Raw genomic sequence first — 18,045 nt, forward strand, 5'->3', positions numbered from 1 at the left:
ATGGAGATGTGGCTACCAGACTAATGAACCGGAAGTGAAATCAGAGGGCAAGTATATTACAGTTTGCAACAATGTGACATTTTTAATGTAGTAGGGATAGTGCTACTATTCCCAATGGATTACTTCCCAAACCACGCCACTTGTCTCAACCACTTAACCATTCCGTCACCCAACCCCCTTCAAAAATAGATAATGAAAAATGAATAAATTGAAAATGTCAGGCAAATTACTTGATTCTGGGCGAAGTTATGAGACGATAAGATTTATAATCGATGTAGGAATATAATTCGGTATCTTTTTGATGCTCTTTAACATCCTAGTTATTGTTAATTATGATATCCGTCCGCGATCAAAAACAAGTACGGCATGCTAATGACTCTTAATAAGGAGTTTCTCTGTGTATTTCTTGGTACTTAATGACGTAACATCATAGATCAACCAGATATTGGGCTTCTTTATTTATCCCTAATTCCTTACTTTGATCAAAACCATTTCCGCCCAGTCTGGTCATGGAAATACGAAACTAATAAATAAACTAGCTTTCGTCTTGCCTAGGATATAAATCCCTGTATATAACTCCCAGTAAAAATTAAAATTATTCTTAAGTCAATGAGCAGTCAATCATTCATAATCAGTACCAATGCAATTTATCACTATTTTCAATATTATACCCATTAAGTTCTAGTAAATTTCTGAATGGCGCAACATTAGAATAACTTTATTTCTATTTATCATAGGTCATTATGGTTCTGGTGACTTTGATAAAGTAGTTCACAACGTGATTCATTAAAGATGGCTTCAGCCCACTGATTTCGGGAAAAACAGGTTTTGATTAAAGATTGATTGGTCTTAAAATCGGTCAGATTGACCGGTCAACCCCGTAACATCTTATTGGACAACGTCCTTTACATCTGTGTTCCCAACCTGGGGATCCTGGAAGTCGTTGGGGTCTACAGTAAAATTCAGAAAAAAAATTGTGGTATTCGGAGAAATAATTTTAGTGGTTGATACCAGAGTCGCATTATAATAGGAATGGCATCGTCCTTTACATTAGTGTTCCCAACCTGTGGAATCCTGGAAGTCTTTGGTGTCTACAGGCGGTCCACGGGTCCGAGTAAAATTCAGAAACAAATTTGTGGTATTCGTAGAAATAATTTCAGTGGTTGATACCAGAGTCGCATTATAATAGGAATGGTGATCATCTTACCATGGGATGACGGGGATGTATTATTGCAAACTGAAATGAAATAAAATGGGGTTTAAGGTCCTACTGTTCTGCTCCGACTGGGCGTATAAAAACGGGCATACACCATACAGTGTGCTATGAGGAAAATTTTGCCCGGACAGAGGCACTACGGCCTACTCTTATATCGAATTCCAAATGCCAAGGGATCTTTAACATGCACGCCAATGTTTACACGGGACCTCGGTTTTTCGTTTTCGTCACATCCGAGCGACTAGACGGAGACAGAGAGAGAGAGAGAGAGAGAGAGAGAGATGGGGTTTAACGTCCACTCGACACAAACTAGGTAATTTCGGGACTAACATATGGTTCAATTTTATTTCAATAATTCGCTTGCGCGTAGAGGTTTTTTAGCAGTGGGAGGAAACCGGAGGGCCTGGAGAAAACCCACGAGGTTGGACAGGTGACCGATGTGTAAATATGTATATATGAAATGTTGTTGATTAAGTATTCATTGTATTGTTTTGTAGTTTATTCACTTATTTCTTTTATATATCCATATTAATTCTTGTATTTAGGATAGAGGTCATATATCAGAACAGTCCAAATACGCCTATTTATATAGGAAACAAATTGCCTAATTTAAAGACTTTTTTAACATGTTGCCAAGTTGTTATTCGCATAATTCAAAAATACAATTTATACTCGATACTTCTATGTTCTAACAAATATGCTCGACACATTAGCTAATTTGTGTTTTATATCGAACATATAACATATATACAGTCTTTAAAAAACATATCAGTCTTTAGGGTTCGGGGAGATAATACATTTTTTAAACTTCATAATCGGTTTACGTTTAAAAAGCACCATTGGGAACAAATTGTTCAATTTTCAGTCTGTTTTTTTTTTAAAGTTATATACACACATATGTATATATATATACATTGTATATTCAATTGTTTTGTGTTTTTCTTTTTAAGTTATATATATAATTGTAATTCTCCTTTTTATTTTATTTTTATTTTTTTTATATATAAAAATATATCTTTAGGGATTGGGGAACAATCATATCCGATATTACCCCCACCCCCTCCCCTGTCAGATATAGATACATGTATATATATTTTATTAATAAACAAACAGTATGGAAATATAATTACAGTGAATGTGTTATAGTTGTCCCTGGAACCGTCTCGTGATTCCGAAAAACCAGTGGACAGTTTTAAAAATATTGAGTGAGCTTTCTGTGTCGTTAATTCCGTGCATTAAGATAGTAGTGTTTCGATGGTTAGGCGGTAGATTATTTATTATTTTATAGCGGGCATCAGATGGGGTGGGGTGGGGTGGGGGCTAACGCCCACTCGACACAAACTATGTTTCAATTGTCTTTAGCATTAGGAGAAAACCGGAGGGCCCGGAAAAAACCCACGAGGTTGGACAGCCGGGAAATCGAAACCACGCCAGTTGACTCAATGACAGACCTTATGAGTGAACGCGAATGCTTTAACCATTCGGCCATCCACATTTACAAGATGGATTGTCAGAAATACGGAGTAAAAGTTTATGTCCGTTTTTGCAAGAGAGGCGTAGTTTACAATGAATGGTTTGGTTTAAAGGCTCAATACCACTCTTGTTGTAACTGAATAATATGTTCCAATCTTTATTCTGGTCAACAAATTGTACTATTTTACAATATTCCAATTAATTGATGATACAAATTTTATCTTAACACACCTAATTTAAAAAAATTGGAAAAATTCAACTAAATGATTTGAAAAGCCCGACGTAAAGCTTTTCAAATGTGACTTGGATTTAAAAATATTTTTGAACCCTCTGGACAAGTAAAATAGGATTTAATGGATAATTTACACAACAGGTAAGACACTAACACATCTAGTACTTAGAATAAGGCTATTTTTTTTTATTTTTTGGAGCTGTCAAGCCAGCAAGAGTGTTATTGTCCCTTTAAACGGGATCCACACAACAAAGTTTGAGGTGGTGTTGAGTATTTAGAAATAATGAATTTTTTTGTGTCTGCATTTAAATTGTTCATCCTACCTTTTTTTCAAAAATACATTTTATGTTCAACACGGGTATGTTCTCATTAATTTGTTCCATCCCTTACTTAATGCGATTTTTATATTCTCAATTGATATTTACTACCCAAAATGTGTTCAACACCATTACCTAACGCGATTTTTTTTATATTCCTAATGTATATTTACTACTCAATATTCTCAAACCATTTAATGTGAAATGGACGGAATATACAAATATTCATACCTTTATGAGAATTAAATTTGCTGGAATTGTAGAATGCGAGAACGTACATGAATTAAATTCTAATATATCTGACATGACAACACACAATAAACACTGCGAGAAAAAAAACCGAGGATCCAATCTAGCTTTACATATAAAATAGAATATATTCTCGTGGTGCAAGTCTCGTGAGGAGCACGTTCTATATAGATCGCGACTAGTTGATTTGATCGCTAGTAGAATAAATTGCTTTTAAGTAAAGTGGCACGCGTTCTCTATAATTTCGTTATTTGTCTTGTGGGACGAACTGACATTCATTTTTCGCCTATTTTTTTCTCACAAATTATAACACGAAGCAATATGGTTACAATTACCGACATTCCCTGGTGATGTGTTCAATAAACAGGAATATTTTCCCAACCAAATTTCACACCTTGAGCAGGTTCGTGTAGATTTTGGAATTAGCCTAGGGAAATACCCCAGCTAGCTACAAATGCAAACATTGAAAGGCCACATAGATAGGAATCTCTTCTCTCTCCCTCTCTTTTTGGTTCGTTTCGTTTTTTTTAAATCAGGTTCTTTTTATTGCTGCAACATATATTTGTTTTTCTTTTACCAGTCATCCACATAACATGACACTGGTGTGATAAAATGTCGTCACGAATTCTGCTTCTGATTCACAACTAGAAGATGTTACTGGACTGCGGGGGTGGTGTTAGAAGTTGACCAATCCATTTCCTCATTTTCTTTTCTCTTATATCTTTTGCCAATTTATCACTCAATCTGATACTCGTTTGATAAAAGACATAAGTTACCTTAGATTGGTCATGAAGAGGTTACTGAACTGCGGGGGTGGTGTTGGTCTAAAAAAAACAACAACCTTAGAACAACTCTAATCACGTGCTTGACGGATGTTTATCATTAATTATTGTTTATATTTTGAATTACATATATTATGGTAATCTCTAGCGTCTGGTTATGCCAGTCTACACCGATAGTATTTATTGCCCATACTCTCGAGATAAGAATATGGCGTCACCGTTGACATGACTTATGGAATATGTCTAGCTATAGCCTCGTTTATCGAGTCACTTGTTACAAACGGCTCTGAAACGCATTATGGTACACGAATCGTATATCAATGATAGAATGTTTTTTTTTTGTCTTACCCTATTGGATATCAGAAGCCCACCCTTTCCTTGTAAGATCACAACATCAATGTTGATTTAAATTGACAAATAATTTGTGTTTTCAATGTCGAAGACTTTGGATGATATTGAGTTAGAGAGAGAGAGAGAGAAATGGGGTTTAACGTCCACTCGACACATACTAGGTCATTTCGGGACTAACATATGGTTTTTAATTTTATTTCAATAATTCGCTTGCGCGTAGGGGTCTTTAGCAGTGGGAGGAAACCGGAGGACTATTGAGTTAGAGACTTAGCTACTTTAATTACGATCGTATGAACGAGCTCTGGATCTTACCCTAGTGCTTTATTATCGATATTTTCATTCGGCGATTATTTTCACATAATTATTAACTCCATCAATTTAACCTGGGTTCCGGAAACATCGCGATCATGACTTTAATTCAGTTTGACGGGAAATGAAATGAAATGAAATGGAGTTTAACATCCTACTGTTCTGCTCCTAACCTGGGCTAATGAAGACGGGCATACGCCATACAGTGTGCTATGAGGGAAATTTTGCCCGGACAGCGGCACTACGGCCTACTCTTATATCGAATTCCAACTGCCAAGGGATCTTTTACGTGCACGCCAATGTGTACACGGGACCTCGGTTTTTCGTCCCATCCGAACGACTAGACAGCTTTCCTTGTCAGCCCCTCCGTCCTGCATCACTGACAAGGGAGAACCACGCCGGGAAATCTGGATGAACTTTCTCGGCCAATGCAGGGATCGAACACCCGACCTCCAGGCTAGCGAGCTAGCGTCTTACCCACTTAGCCACGTGATCCCCAAGTTTAACGGGAAACATGGTTCTTTGTCGTAAACCCTCGGATCAGAGAGGATACCTGAGAAATACGCAATATGAAAATTGTGCAAAAGATTAAAAACGAGAATTTACAAATTGTACAAAAAATAACCGGAGATCAAATTGTATCGATTTTTAATAATTAAAGAAAGTACTTAATTTGTTCAATATCTTTCCAAAAAAAGTTCAGAATTTATCGATTAGGGTCAATTTTCTACGAGGTCTAAAATCGTAAGTCAAACAGGTTTAATAACAAATGTAAATATCAAAGACAGCCATCATCACACTATCGTTTGATGGTAAACCGAAGCGAATGGCCGCCATTTTATCCTAACTTCACCCCTAATAACCTCTGTCAGTAACCCGCCTAAGAACCAATTAAAAAACAATGCGACTTAATTTTCTTTGCACTGCTTTCTCGATGACTGGGTCGAGTTTGACAAATTGAGATAAAGAGATGCCATAATTCTCCAATAAGATGAAGATCTGTAATTTACTGCGGGATTGTAACAATTACTGCGGACCTGTAACCTCCATTAAACGATCAAAAGATAACACTTGGGTAGTTTATGTAATTTGCAGGAAGTTCGGTATTGGTTTATCGATTTCCTTTTAAAACAGTCAAAGTATGTTTTCTTAAGAGTTACAAAATAAAAGATCTTTTAATAGCTAGTCAAATACACTCGTAAAAAATTGAAAGATGTTTTTGATAATGAAAGAAAGGATCATAAAAACATTTAAATTTATTCAAGTTTTGAATTACAAGCAACACAACGTTATAATCTGGGCCCTGTTTCTCGAAATCTTAACTAAAGATAAAATCAAAATTTTAGTAGATACTTCAATTTTGATTGGTTAAGCACTAAACTAAATCTAATATTATCCAATCAAATTACTAAAATTTGGATTTTATTTTAGTAATTTTGAAATTGAAATTTTAACTCCAATGTGTACAACCCATATGCTTATTAGAGATATGCTATTCAAACAGTTGTCTATTTCATTGTATACGCTGGTGGGTGGCGTACATTTGGCGAGGTATGCTTAGTATGTTCGTTGGATGGCCGAAATCACGCTACCTGACTCAATGACAGACCTTATGATTCGGCCACCCTACCGCGCGAGTCCCCCTTAGAACACGCGGTACTATTATATGATGTATATAAATTAAATAACATGGCGTTTAACGTCCTACTGTTCTGCTCTGAGTGGGCTAATGAAGACGGGCATACGCCATACAATGTGCTATAAATTATATCGAATTCCAACTGCCAAGGGATCTTTTACGTGCACGTCAATGTATACACGGGTCCTCGGTTTTACGTCTCATCCGAGCGACTAGTCAGCTGTCCTCCGTCCTGCACCACGGACAAAGGGAAGCCACGCCGGAAAAATCCCGATGAACTTTCACGACCAATGCAGGAATCGAACACGCGACCTCCAGGCTAGCGAGCCAGCATCGTACCCACTTATCCACCAAGGTGTATATATACATGCACCTTTGTCATGATGTTGTATTCATATCACAAACTTTGAGATATAAAACTAGAAATAAATACTTTGAAAAACAATAAAACTAAAATCTATGATCCACACCCATTTAAATCTTCTGGCAATCTAAACTAAATTAAACAAAATCCCAGATAGCCGTGGTAAAAAACATGCATGGTGGGGTGGGGGTGGGGGTGGGGGTGGGTGGGGTAGGAGAGAGAGAGAGAGAATATCATGCTTTGTTGGAGGACCGGGCGGGGCGGGGCGGGGCGGGGCGGGGCGGGGCGGGGAAGATAATATTATGCTGTGTTTGAGGACTAGTTCTGGAAAAGAATTGCATGACATGTTAAAAGGAGAAAGAGAGAGAGAGAGAGAGAGAGAGAGACGTCAACTCGACACAAACTAGGTCATTTCGGGACTAACACATGGTTCAATTTTATGTCAATAATTTGCTTGCGCGTAGGGGTCTTTAGCAGTGGGAGAAACCTGAGGGGGTAGTGTTTGTGGAGGGGAAGAGAATCAGAAGCAGTATTTGTAGAATTCTAGACAGCACATAGCATGGTGGTTTAAATACGTACAGCGGGGTGGGGCGTGGGAAGAGGCGGGGGGGGGGGGGGTAGGGAACAGGGAATATTGCTGGTTTTCGATGTTGGGAATAGGTAGATAGCGCATAGCATGGAGAAAACCAAATCAGTCCCAGGTAACACGATTGACATACCAACAGAATCGTTGCTTTTAGAACTAAAGGTTCGTCTTTTCCCTACAAACAAAGTTGTTAATAAAAATAAACAATTAAAATAAAACATAAATATTAGACATGAATAAAACATAAATATTAGACATGAATAAAACATAAACATTAGAAATATAACATAAATAAAACATAAATTACACATTAGCTGTTTAACGGTAATAAACCTCTATGATTTAGTCGATATAAAAATATCAAATTGGGCTGATCAGTTCTGTTGGTGATGCAAGGTTCCCACAGTCGTGCGATGCGTTACGATAGGAATGTCTACGATCTGGTACGTGCAGATAGGTTCGGATACGTTTCGATACGATCAACACGATTCCCACGACTGACCTCAATATATGATCAGACCTGATAGTATCACCACGATTACTCCACGATTAAAACCACGATTTCAATCGCAGTATGAATCGTGATATTGGGAACCTAGCTTTAGTGATAATTGGTGAAGCCCTATCCGATTAAATTTTTGTTAAAAAAATAAATCTGAACATCAAGAATAAGAAATATTATGATTATCTACAGAAGAAAATAAATCTACATAAATGTTTAATGTACTTTATTTCGATTTATAATAGGACAAGCCCTATTTGATTAAATATTTCATTTTTACGCCCCCCCCCCCCCACCAAAAAAAAACCAAACAAAAAAACCCAAAAAACCATTAGCAGATGTAGGTTTTTCGACTAATTCTAGTTTCATTTTAGGCTTGACACGCTACCGACAGTTGAACCCAAATAAATAACCACGTCACAAAACAAACCAATATATTAAACTGATACGTATATTCTAAAACCAAATTACAGAGGTCTATAGTCATATTAAAAAGATAACAAAACAAATTCAACCACATAAAATATCACTGAAATACACTAAGATATAATAAACATAATAATAGGGTCGGGAAATGGTTATTAATTAACTGGGTTATTTAACAATGATTAAAACCCTCTGAATGTTTGGTAGGTTTTTTGTTGTATTAATAAATAATAATAATCGTCTATGTATATCTACAGAATGCTTTTAGCTGAGTATTAGGTGTGGTTTAATTGTCGAGAGCGAGACATTAAATTATATTGAAGCAACACGAGGGACATTATTCCCGAGTTGTTGTTTCGATATATTACACAATGTCTTAACCTTTGCAATGGAATACGTCACGCGGGTCCTATAGTTCAACAAGTATAAATAATGTACGCTTGGCACGTTGTCCGTACCATTATTTCAAATAATGGTACGTCAACACCAAAGGATGACGTCACATCTGTATTTTAAATGCATTTAAGGAGTCAATGTTACTGATATTGTACATTTTAAATAGAAGGCTTGATCTCGTTTTAACCCCACACATCTTATCAAGGCCTTCACGTAATTATCTACATATTTCGTCACTAATTTCGATTAGTCATGGATCCAGCTCAAAACCCGCCAGATTCCTCGATAGAAAATAGCATCGCAAATACCAAGTCTCACGCATTCCTAACAGTTTAGGAATTTAAGACTAATCTAGCAACGGCTAGTTTGGGAATTTAAGACTAATCTAGCAACGGCTACATGCCGTAAAACTCGTAGTCGTTGCTTCAGGAACATGAATATTGTAAGGCAATGTATTCCATAAGACCAGAGCAGAAAATGACAAAGATCATTTTTGTAAATTCAAGATTAATTGATGGTTGATGGAGAAATTGTTTATCTGTGGATATAAATCATATTGCCCACCTGATGAGTTAACGTGTCTGGCTTTTGTCCGACATTAACCCAACTTAAAGGGGGCTTATGTTAAGCTTACAACTGAAAGCAACTGGCGTTTCAGCAACTGGGAGCATCTGAATGCAAATCAAAAAGGTCGACCTGCGCGCTGGCAAATAGACAGATGGTCATTGCACATTTTCCCTTCCATGTTTACCTGTAACTACAATAGGGACCGAAGAATGTTCTAGGTTGATAATTTAGAACATTAAAAATAGCTGTAATACCATCTTGGCATAGATGTTCGTGGATACGAATAAATATAGTTCAGACTATGTGGACTTAAGTTACGGTACGTTACATCACGACCGCTGTGTATTCAGCTTAGACTGTTTTGAGCTTTTGCGCCCCTAGCAAAAAATCACGCGGTTTCAATGCCGATTTTAATATTATAATCATAATGTCCAACATATACCGCGGGTCAGATATGCTACAAATCGACTAAAGCATGTTCCACACACCCAGTGGCACTGGGAGGGACTGCCACCCCCCCCCCCCCCACCTTCGCACACACATATAAATATTGTTTTTTCGGGGGCGATCCATTGAAAATGAAGCAGTCTACATCAATCATGGCTGCCTCAAAAAGTACGCACGACTATTCTTAAATCTATAGGCTTGTTCGAATCCCCATTATTGTATGCCAGGTTGATTGTTGTTCGAGATTTGGTTTTCGTTGTATTTCTCTGATGAAATGTAAATGTAGACTAATTTTAAACAAAAATACATTTTACAAATCTGATATGACAAATGTCTGATTTGTAAAACAAATATTGATTTTAGGAAAAAATTGTTAAGTTTAGTGTACAAATGTCGAAATAAGACAACAAATGTCGAAATAAGACAACAAATGAAGAAATAAGAATTAAGGACTATGAATTAAGAACTAAGAATTAAGAACACTGAATAAAGAGGTATTTGTTCTTCCATATATATCACCTAAGCTTCCTAGTTTAATCTCTTAACTCTCATTTTATGTCACGCCTAAACACAATCTGATTAAAACACAGATCCTATTTCGTTTCGTTTTTTATAGTTCAAAATTTCGTTTTACTTGTTTTCACAACACTAGGATTTTCGAGGAGGTGTTATATAACAGGAGTTCTAGTTGATGTGAAGTATTAGCCAATGAAACGGTCTGTTACGGCGAGTTCTTGATCTGCTCAGCACGGAACTGTCAACGCTGATTGACAAACCAATGTCTGACGTCATAGGGTCAAAAGCCGCTCGGATGACCCCTGACGCGACCCCTCTAGTACAACTGGTCAGATCCTCATGTAATGTAGGCCACCGAAAGTATAAAAAAACGAAACGAAATATAGATCTGTATTTTAAACAGATTGGTCTAAATAAGAAAGAAAGACATTAAAATTAAGTAGAACGAAAAATTAAAAGTTCAATAAACAGCTGAAATATCTTGAATTAGCCTAGGTGAGAGAGAGAGAGAGAAATGGGGTTTAACGTCCACTCGACACAAACTAGGTCATTTCGGGACTAACATATGGTTTAATTTTATTTCAATAATTCGCTTGCGCGTAGGGGTCTTTAGCAGTGGGAGGAAACCGGAGGACCCGGAGAAAACCCACGAGGTTGAACAGGCGACCCTACTCCTTGTCACGTACAACCGGGGATTCGAAACCACGCCAGTCGACTCAATGACAGACTTTCTGGTACAGCGCGCGCACGCTAACCATTCAACCATGCAACCCCCGAATTAGCCTAGGTTTAATAAAGCCGGATATGTTTTATATCCAACCAACAATTGTTTCCGAATAAATGGCAACTGTGTTTTTTTTCTGTAATATGGAATAATGTGAAGGTTATTATTTAATATTACAGGTATACTGAATGATCTATAATCGCCAACTATTAAATACAATTATTTAATAAGCTGTCAGCTATTTTCATCAAACATCCAATCCAACTCCATTAAAATGTTTCTAAAGGGTTGCTCATGTCCGGTTGTATTGTAAAGTCAAAGCGACCTGTGCACTTTCAAATTAAATGGCGACGCGATCACCCACGCTGCAGAAAATACACGCAGATGAATGTGAGCATAAATTGATACGCTTCCTGTTCAAAATAAATAAATATATTGTTGTGGCGAAACAGCTTTCACGAATCATATTATTTTTCTTACAATCCAAAACAAGCAAGATCCCCACTTTTTCTGATGTAACTGTGGCAAAGTTTCCGATCGTTTTCTCGGCGCCTATTTGGTCTAAAGGTGCTGTCTATATATATTTTAATCTGATTAAAACGCATATCCTATTTCGTTTCGTTTTTTATAATTCAAAATATCGTTTTACTTGTCCTTATTACACTAAGATCTGAAAGAGTTTTTATATAACCCGCGTTCTTGGTGGCGTGAGGGATTAGCCAATGAAACCATCTGTTATGGCGACTTCTTGGTGTGCCATGCACGGAACAGTGGGTAAACCACTCGTAACGTCAACGCTGACTGATTAATCAATGTCTGACGTCATGGGCCCAAAAGCCGTTCATACGACTTCTGACGCGACCGTTTACTACAACTGGTCAGATCTTCATGCAGTAGAGGCCATCGAAAGTATAAAAAAAACCGAATCGAAATATAGGTCTGTATTTTAATCAGATTGTATATGTTTATGTGTGGTTTGTTATGTGTAGGTTTTACTGTACAGTTTACATGTATTATTTAATAAATAAAAGAAGCCAAATGAAAGTACGATTCAAAATCAATTTCATAAATTATGACGCGTGCGCATCTTTGTTCCTCGTGTCCTCTTCGACAACAACAAATACTGGTCTGCACAAAATAACTTTGAATTTTATACAGTGTCAAACGTTAAATAGATATCCTCAATGTCCGATCATTGGCTAAAATTGCCAAATGACCTTCACTTTGCATTTCCTGATTTGGGACATCATTTCTTATGCCAGAATGTCCAGTCTATAGTCATTATAGTTGTATATAGAATAGTAATATTATGGATTATATAAAACTCTGAAATAGGTTTCGAACAAGGTTGCACTGGCATTCTCAGTGCAAGGAAACCGGAAGACCAGGAGCAAACCCACGAAGTTGGACAGGTGATCCTACTTCTTGTCATGTACCAGCAGGGAATCGAAACTACGCCACACGACACAATGACAGTTCTTATGATCCAAAGCGTACGTGTTAAATAATTTTGCACCCCCCCCCCCCCCGACCATTGTTGTGCATTGACCTCATCTGTGGATTATGGAACTAAGGTTACATGTGAAAGAAGGTTATAAAGTGATGAAATAGCATCAATGTCGAAGAGTTTCATTTCAGGTAATTAACGGAAGAGTATAGGGCCTGCTTCTCACCCCCACCCCCCTCAGTGAGTGTGCAACGACCTCATCAATCTGTTTCACAGAGATCTCCTAATATCTCTGAAACAGATAACGCGGCGTCAATCATTGGCTCAATAGCGCGTGCATTGTTTACATAAGACGTTACTGATTCGGGCTAAATGGTCAATTTTACTTATTTTAATACCTATTTACACTAAATAGGAAATGATTTTTACCAACAAGCAATTCAAACGTCTTTATTTTTTTTTCTAATAAATGAAAATATGTTTTAGAATTTAATTTGACGGAAAAAAAAGGTTAATATTTGGGACTCATTTAGTCGCATCGATGTCATCCTTATCAGTGATTGTCGCGGCCTAGCGAAAATTCACTTCTGATCAGTGTGCGACCGCATCTGTAGATTATGGGAGTAACGTTGCACGTGGAAGAAGGTTACAGTACCAATGTCGAAGAGCTTCATTTTAGGTAATTGATGAGATAGTATAAGGCCTGATTCTCAAAACCTTAAACTGAAATATATTTTAAGGATTCAGAACTTTCATTGGCAGAGAGTTGGTTCCTAACCAATGAAAAGGTTGCTTTCTTAAAGTTAAAGTAAGCATGAGTAAATCCCAATACTTTTACAGATAATCTGCGTGTACAGTCGAACTTTATCTTGGCCTTCTCCACGCTACACTTCATAAAAGCCGGTTTGTTTTCATCGTGAAGTCAAAATTTCATTGGCTGCAGACCGGAAGTACCATTGCTGGTTGTTAATGGACCTATGCTAGTAATTTACATCCCAATGACTTCAATGTTAAATCCAAGACATTTCTGGAACTATTACATTTTACGAACATTCCCCGTGATCTTAATCTTATAACCATAAACAACACAATTAATTGTGTTCCGGTAAAAATTGTCCAGATAAAACATACATTATGCAAGAGGTAAATCTGCCTATTGCAGGTCTTTCTTTAGGCCTTAAATGTTATCTAAATTATTAATTAGACATTAATTAACTCATCCAGACCATAATCAACCCTCGATGGCATCGCTAGCCTGCGATACTTACTGGATTTGAATACATTTTGTGATGGATGATTTAACTTCAAAATGGATAATCGAGACTTTGTGAAGCAATTTGACTGAAATTTTTAGCATATTCTCTATATGCTATCCATTTTTAAACTATTATAACGAGAACTGTCAGCTCTGTATCTAATCTTACATAATGCTCCTTTAATGGACTTCTGGACGGCTGAAGTTTGGAATATTGACGTAACTTATTATATTTACTTACCAATATTGTTGTGACCACTAGACTTTTATTACCAAATGGATTAGAATTACTGTTTATACCAAAATCTGTAAAATTAACACCTGTATCATATCGCCACGTACCAGCCTAAAAAAACAGAATTATTGAAAATAATAACATTAAAAACACATATATTGACAGACATATTTCACACATTTTAGGTTCGACTGAAGTTTTATTTAGATCACATTGGAAGTAATTTTTCTGATGCGTTTTATCCGGGTCATCACGTGTCAACTTGTAAAAAATGCCAATAGTCAAAATAACAACGTTATTTAATATACATTCACAGGAATATCAGTGAAGCGTTTTAACCGGGTTATATAACTCTGGTATCCGACTGAAATTATAAATACTCATTTTCACTGTAATACTTGGATTCGGAATCCGGTTTGACTTGTTCCAAAGGTCTGTCGTAGCAAACGTGTTGATCGTTTCGTATTCGTATCGAAACATATCCGAACGTATCTGGAAGCACCGGGTCGTGGACTCAATTGGGACAATTCTATGGTAACAAATCGCACGAGATTGGGAACCTAGCATTTACATATAGATGCTACAGAAGATAAGATCATTTAATACCGCCTATACTCATTCTAAATATATAGTGCACTTCAATAATTCTAATTTTATAAAAATAAGGTTCATTGGCTTACCTTTTCTAAACCAGATTGTTTTAGTTGTAAAATATCTAACTGGAAGTCATATCTACGACCTTTATGTAGTTTTATGTTACCAGTCATACCGCGCATTGAAACCTATAATAAAAAAGAGATATTTTTTATATAAAAAAAAGAAACGAACAAGAAAACAAAAGCAACAACTTATAGAGAGAGAGAAAAAGGATTTGACGTCCACTCGCCACAAACTAGGTCATTTCGGGTAAAAAATATGGTTCAATTATATTTCAATAATTTGATTGCGTGTAGGTGGTCTTTAGCAGTGGTAAGAAACGTCGAAAACCCACGAGGTTGGGCAGGCTATCCTACTTCATGTCATGTACAAGTGGGAATCGAAACCACGTCACTTGACTCAATAACAGACCTTGTGATTTCACGTACACCCGTTAAACAACTAGACCCCCCCCCCCTTAAATTCAGTGATACTAACTGATGGAAACTCAGTTTTATTGTATATAGTGGCATGATTTTATGCGCACGCGTTACACAAAAAGACTCCGCCCCCCCCCCCCCCCTCTCCCAACGAATAATAATATATAAAACTAAAGACACTACACAACACTCACCTGAGTAAGATATGTATATAAATTCGGTCCTGAGGACCAGGGTTGGGGTGTATCACAGCTAACATTTACGGGCCGTAATACGGCACCACGATCATACGCTTCCAGCGCATGCGCTAATAAAAATACTGCATCGAAGATCAGCGCAACTTCGTGCTGAAAAAAAGAGACAATATCAAATAGTTAAACATATAAGTAAAAATCTTTTCGGGATTGTCGTTTGTTTGTTTGTCTGTCTGTTCCGGGTTGACTGCTACACTAGGGCTGTCCCGGGGTTGGCATTTGGTGTATAAGGGATAGCTCGGACCGGGGAGTAACATAGGCTTGGTGGCCATGGACTATCACTTCCGGTTTCGGAGTTATGCAACTTCCGGTTCATGGCTATACCCGTGCTATGCCGAGTCAACCGCTAGTGTTTGTTAATATTCTACTGGACGTGTTCGAGGGGGTGGGGTCGTTTTGTAGTTTAAAATATCCTTTTACTTATCTTCACTAGTAGGATCTGGAAGAGTTGTAAAATAACCCGTCAGAACATCATTTAGTGCAGGCCAACGAAAGTATACAAAACGATGAACATAATAAAGATGTTAAAAAAGAGTGTTATTGTAGCGAGACATAACACACTAGGTCATTTCGGGATTAACATACGGTTCAATTTTATTTCAATAATGCGCATGCGCGTGAGGGTTTTAGCCGTTAGAGGAAACCGGAGGACCCGAAGAAAACCCACGAGTTTGGACAGGCGACCCTACTCCTTGTCGCGTACAACAGGGGAATCGAAACCACGACAGTTGACTCAATGACAGACCATATGATACAGCGCTAACTATTCGGCCACCCCCCCCCCCTGCCACTTTAAGGAGAGAGCGAAATGGGGGTTAACGTCAACTCGACATAAACCATTTCATTATGTCATTTTGGGACTAACATATGTTTCAATTTCATTTCAATAACTCGCTTAATCAATGTCGCGTGCACGGGGTAATCGAAACCAAGTCAGTTGACTCAATCACAGAAACGCGCACGCGCTAACTATTCGACCATCCAACTCCCCCTGGTGATTAGAGACTTTAATGTTGCGAACTGAGCAGATTGTTATCTAAATAGTTTGTCTTTTGTGTCCATCAGCCGTTAAGATGGTATATATACTATATTTTATAGCACTAATGGAGGACAATATCTTTCTCCATATCTCACCCACTATGACTAACTATCCATATTACTGTAATATTCACAGCCCGAATCGCAATCCACGTGATTTATAAGCCAATATCTTCAACTAAATAACATCTCATTTATTTTAGATCAATCCGCGACAAGAAATATTTCCCTCTCTAACCTTTTCTACGCGTGATATATAAATAATGAAAATTGGTTTCTGTCTTGAGAATTGCCCAGTTTTATTTCCTGGAGATCAAAATCAAAGCCGACACGCTCTGGAATCAGGTTAATCACGATTATTATAGATATTGCAATAAAACGACCTCTATATAAGAAATAAAATAACAGATTCTATGAATATGTATGTCCGGCGTGGTTCTCCCTTGTCAGTGATGCAGGGCGGAGGGGCTGACAAGGAAAGGTGTCTAGTCGTTCGGATGGGACGAAAAACCGAGGTCCCGTGTACACATTGGCGTGCACGTAAAAGATCCCTTAGCAGTTGGAATTCGATATAAGAGTAGGCCGTAGTGCCGCTGTCCGGGCAAAATTTCCCTCATAGAACACTGTATAGTGTATGCCCGTCTTCATTAGCCCAGGTTAGGAGCAGAATAGTAGGACGTTAAACTCCATTTCATTTCATTTCATAAATATGTAAGGTTAATCATTTCGGATCAATGGGGTGGTGCGGGGTGGTGCGGGCGGGGCCGTGGGTGTCATTTTAAGGCCAGTATCTTTCCAGCAAAATCTAATTCTACCTGTTCCTATGCTACCGACACTTCATTTGGAAATGAAATGAAATGGGGGTTTAACATCCTACTGTTCTGCTCCTATACTGGGCTAATAAAGATGGGCATACACCATACAATGTGTTATGAGGGCAATTTTGCCCGGGCAGCGGCAATATGGCCTACTCTTATAAAGAATTCCAACTGTCAGGGGATCTTTTACGTGTACGCCAATGTATACACATCCGGATGACTAAACAGCTTTCCTTGTCAGGCCCTCCGTCTTGTAGCACTGACAGCGGGAACCACGTCGGAAAATCCCCATGAACTTTCTCGGCCAATGCAAGGATCAAACACGTGACCTTCAAGCCAGCGAGCTAGCATCTTACCCACTTAGCCACCGTAGTTCATGTGGAAGTTGCGTTCACCTATAACACGTGACAACGCCGACACGCTTTCGATTTAGTTTAATCGGGGCTATAAACAGATTATGTGGTCAGAGAGAGAGAGAGAGAGAGAGAGAGAGAGAGGTCCACTCCACTCAAACTAGGTCATTTCGGGACTAACATATGGTTCAATTTTATTTCAATGATTCGCTGAAAGGGGAGGGTGGGAGTGCATGTAATCAGGGCTGTACCCTTCCCACAAGAGTCAGTTCAATCTTTCTAACTTGTCAACAGTTTATTGGGGCATTTACAAGAGTTTTAGAGTCTTGGTTAATCGGGACTATAAAACGACGCCGACGTAACGAACCCAATCGGCAAGTATGACAATCGTTTTTCAAACTGTTCAAATGGGGTCATTTAAAACACCGAGTGCACATAACCCACGCGACAACGACTGGATCCATATTCTTCAT

At 37.9% G+C, this 18,045-nt stretch overlaps 1 protein-coding gene across 1 annotated transcript in view; it reads right to left on the bottom strand.

Moving 5' to 3' along the window:
- LOC126809984 (glutamate receptor ionotropic, kainate 2) overlaps nucleotides 1-18,045 on the bottom strand; it is a 155,575-nt gene that overhangs the window by 13,103 nt on the left and 124,427 nt on the right. Inside the window, exons 7-9 of the mRNA XM_050534870.2 lie at nucleotides 15,304-15,456; nucleotides 14,714-14,815; nucleotides 14,040-14,144 (exon numbers count right to left, since the gene is read on the bottom strand). Of these exons, the coding sequence (XP_050390827.1) occupies nucleotides 14,040-14,144; nucleotides 14,714-14,815; nucleotides 15,304-15,456 (360 nt within the window). The remainder of the gene's footprint in view (nucleotides 1-14,039; nucleotides 14,145-14,713; nucleotides 14,816-15,303; nucleotides 15,457-18,045) is intronic.

Source organism: Patella vulgata, chromosome 2, assembly GCF_932274485.2.
Source record: "Patella vulgata chromosome 2, xgPatVulg1.2, whole genome shotgun sequence".
NCBI classification, from domain to species: domain Eukaryota; kingdom Metazoa; phylum Mollusca; class Gastropoda; family Patellidae; genus Patella; species Patella vulgata.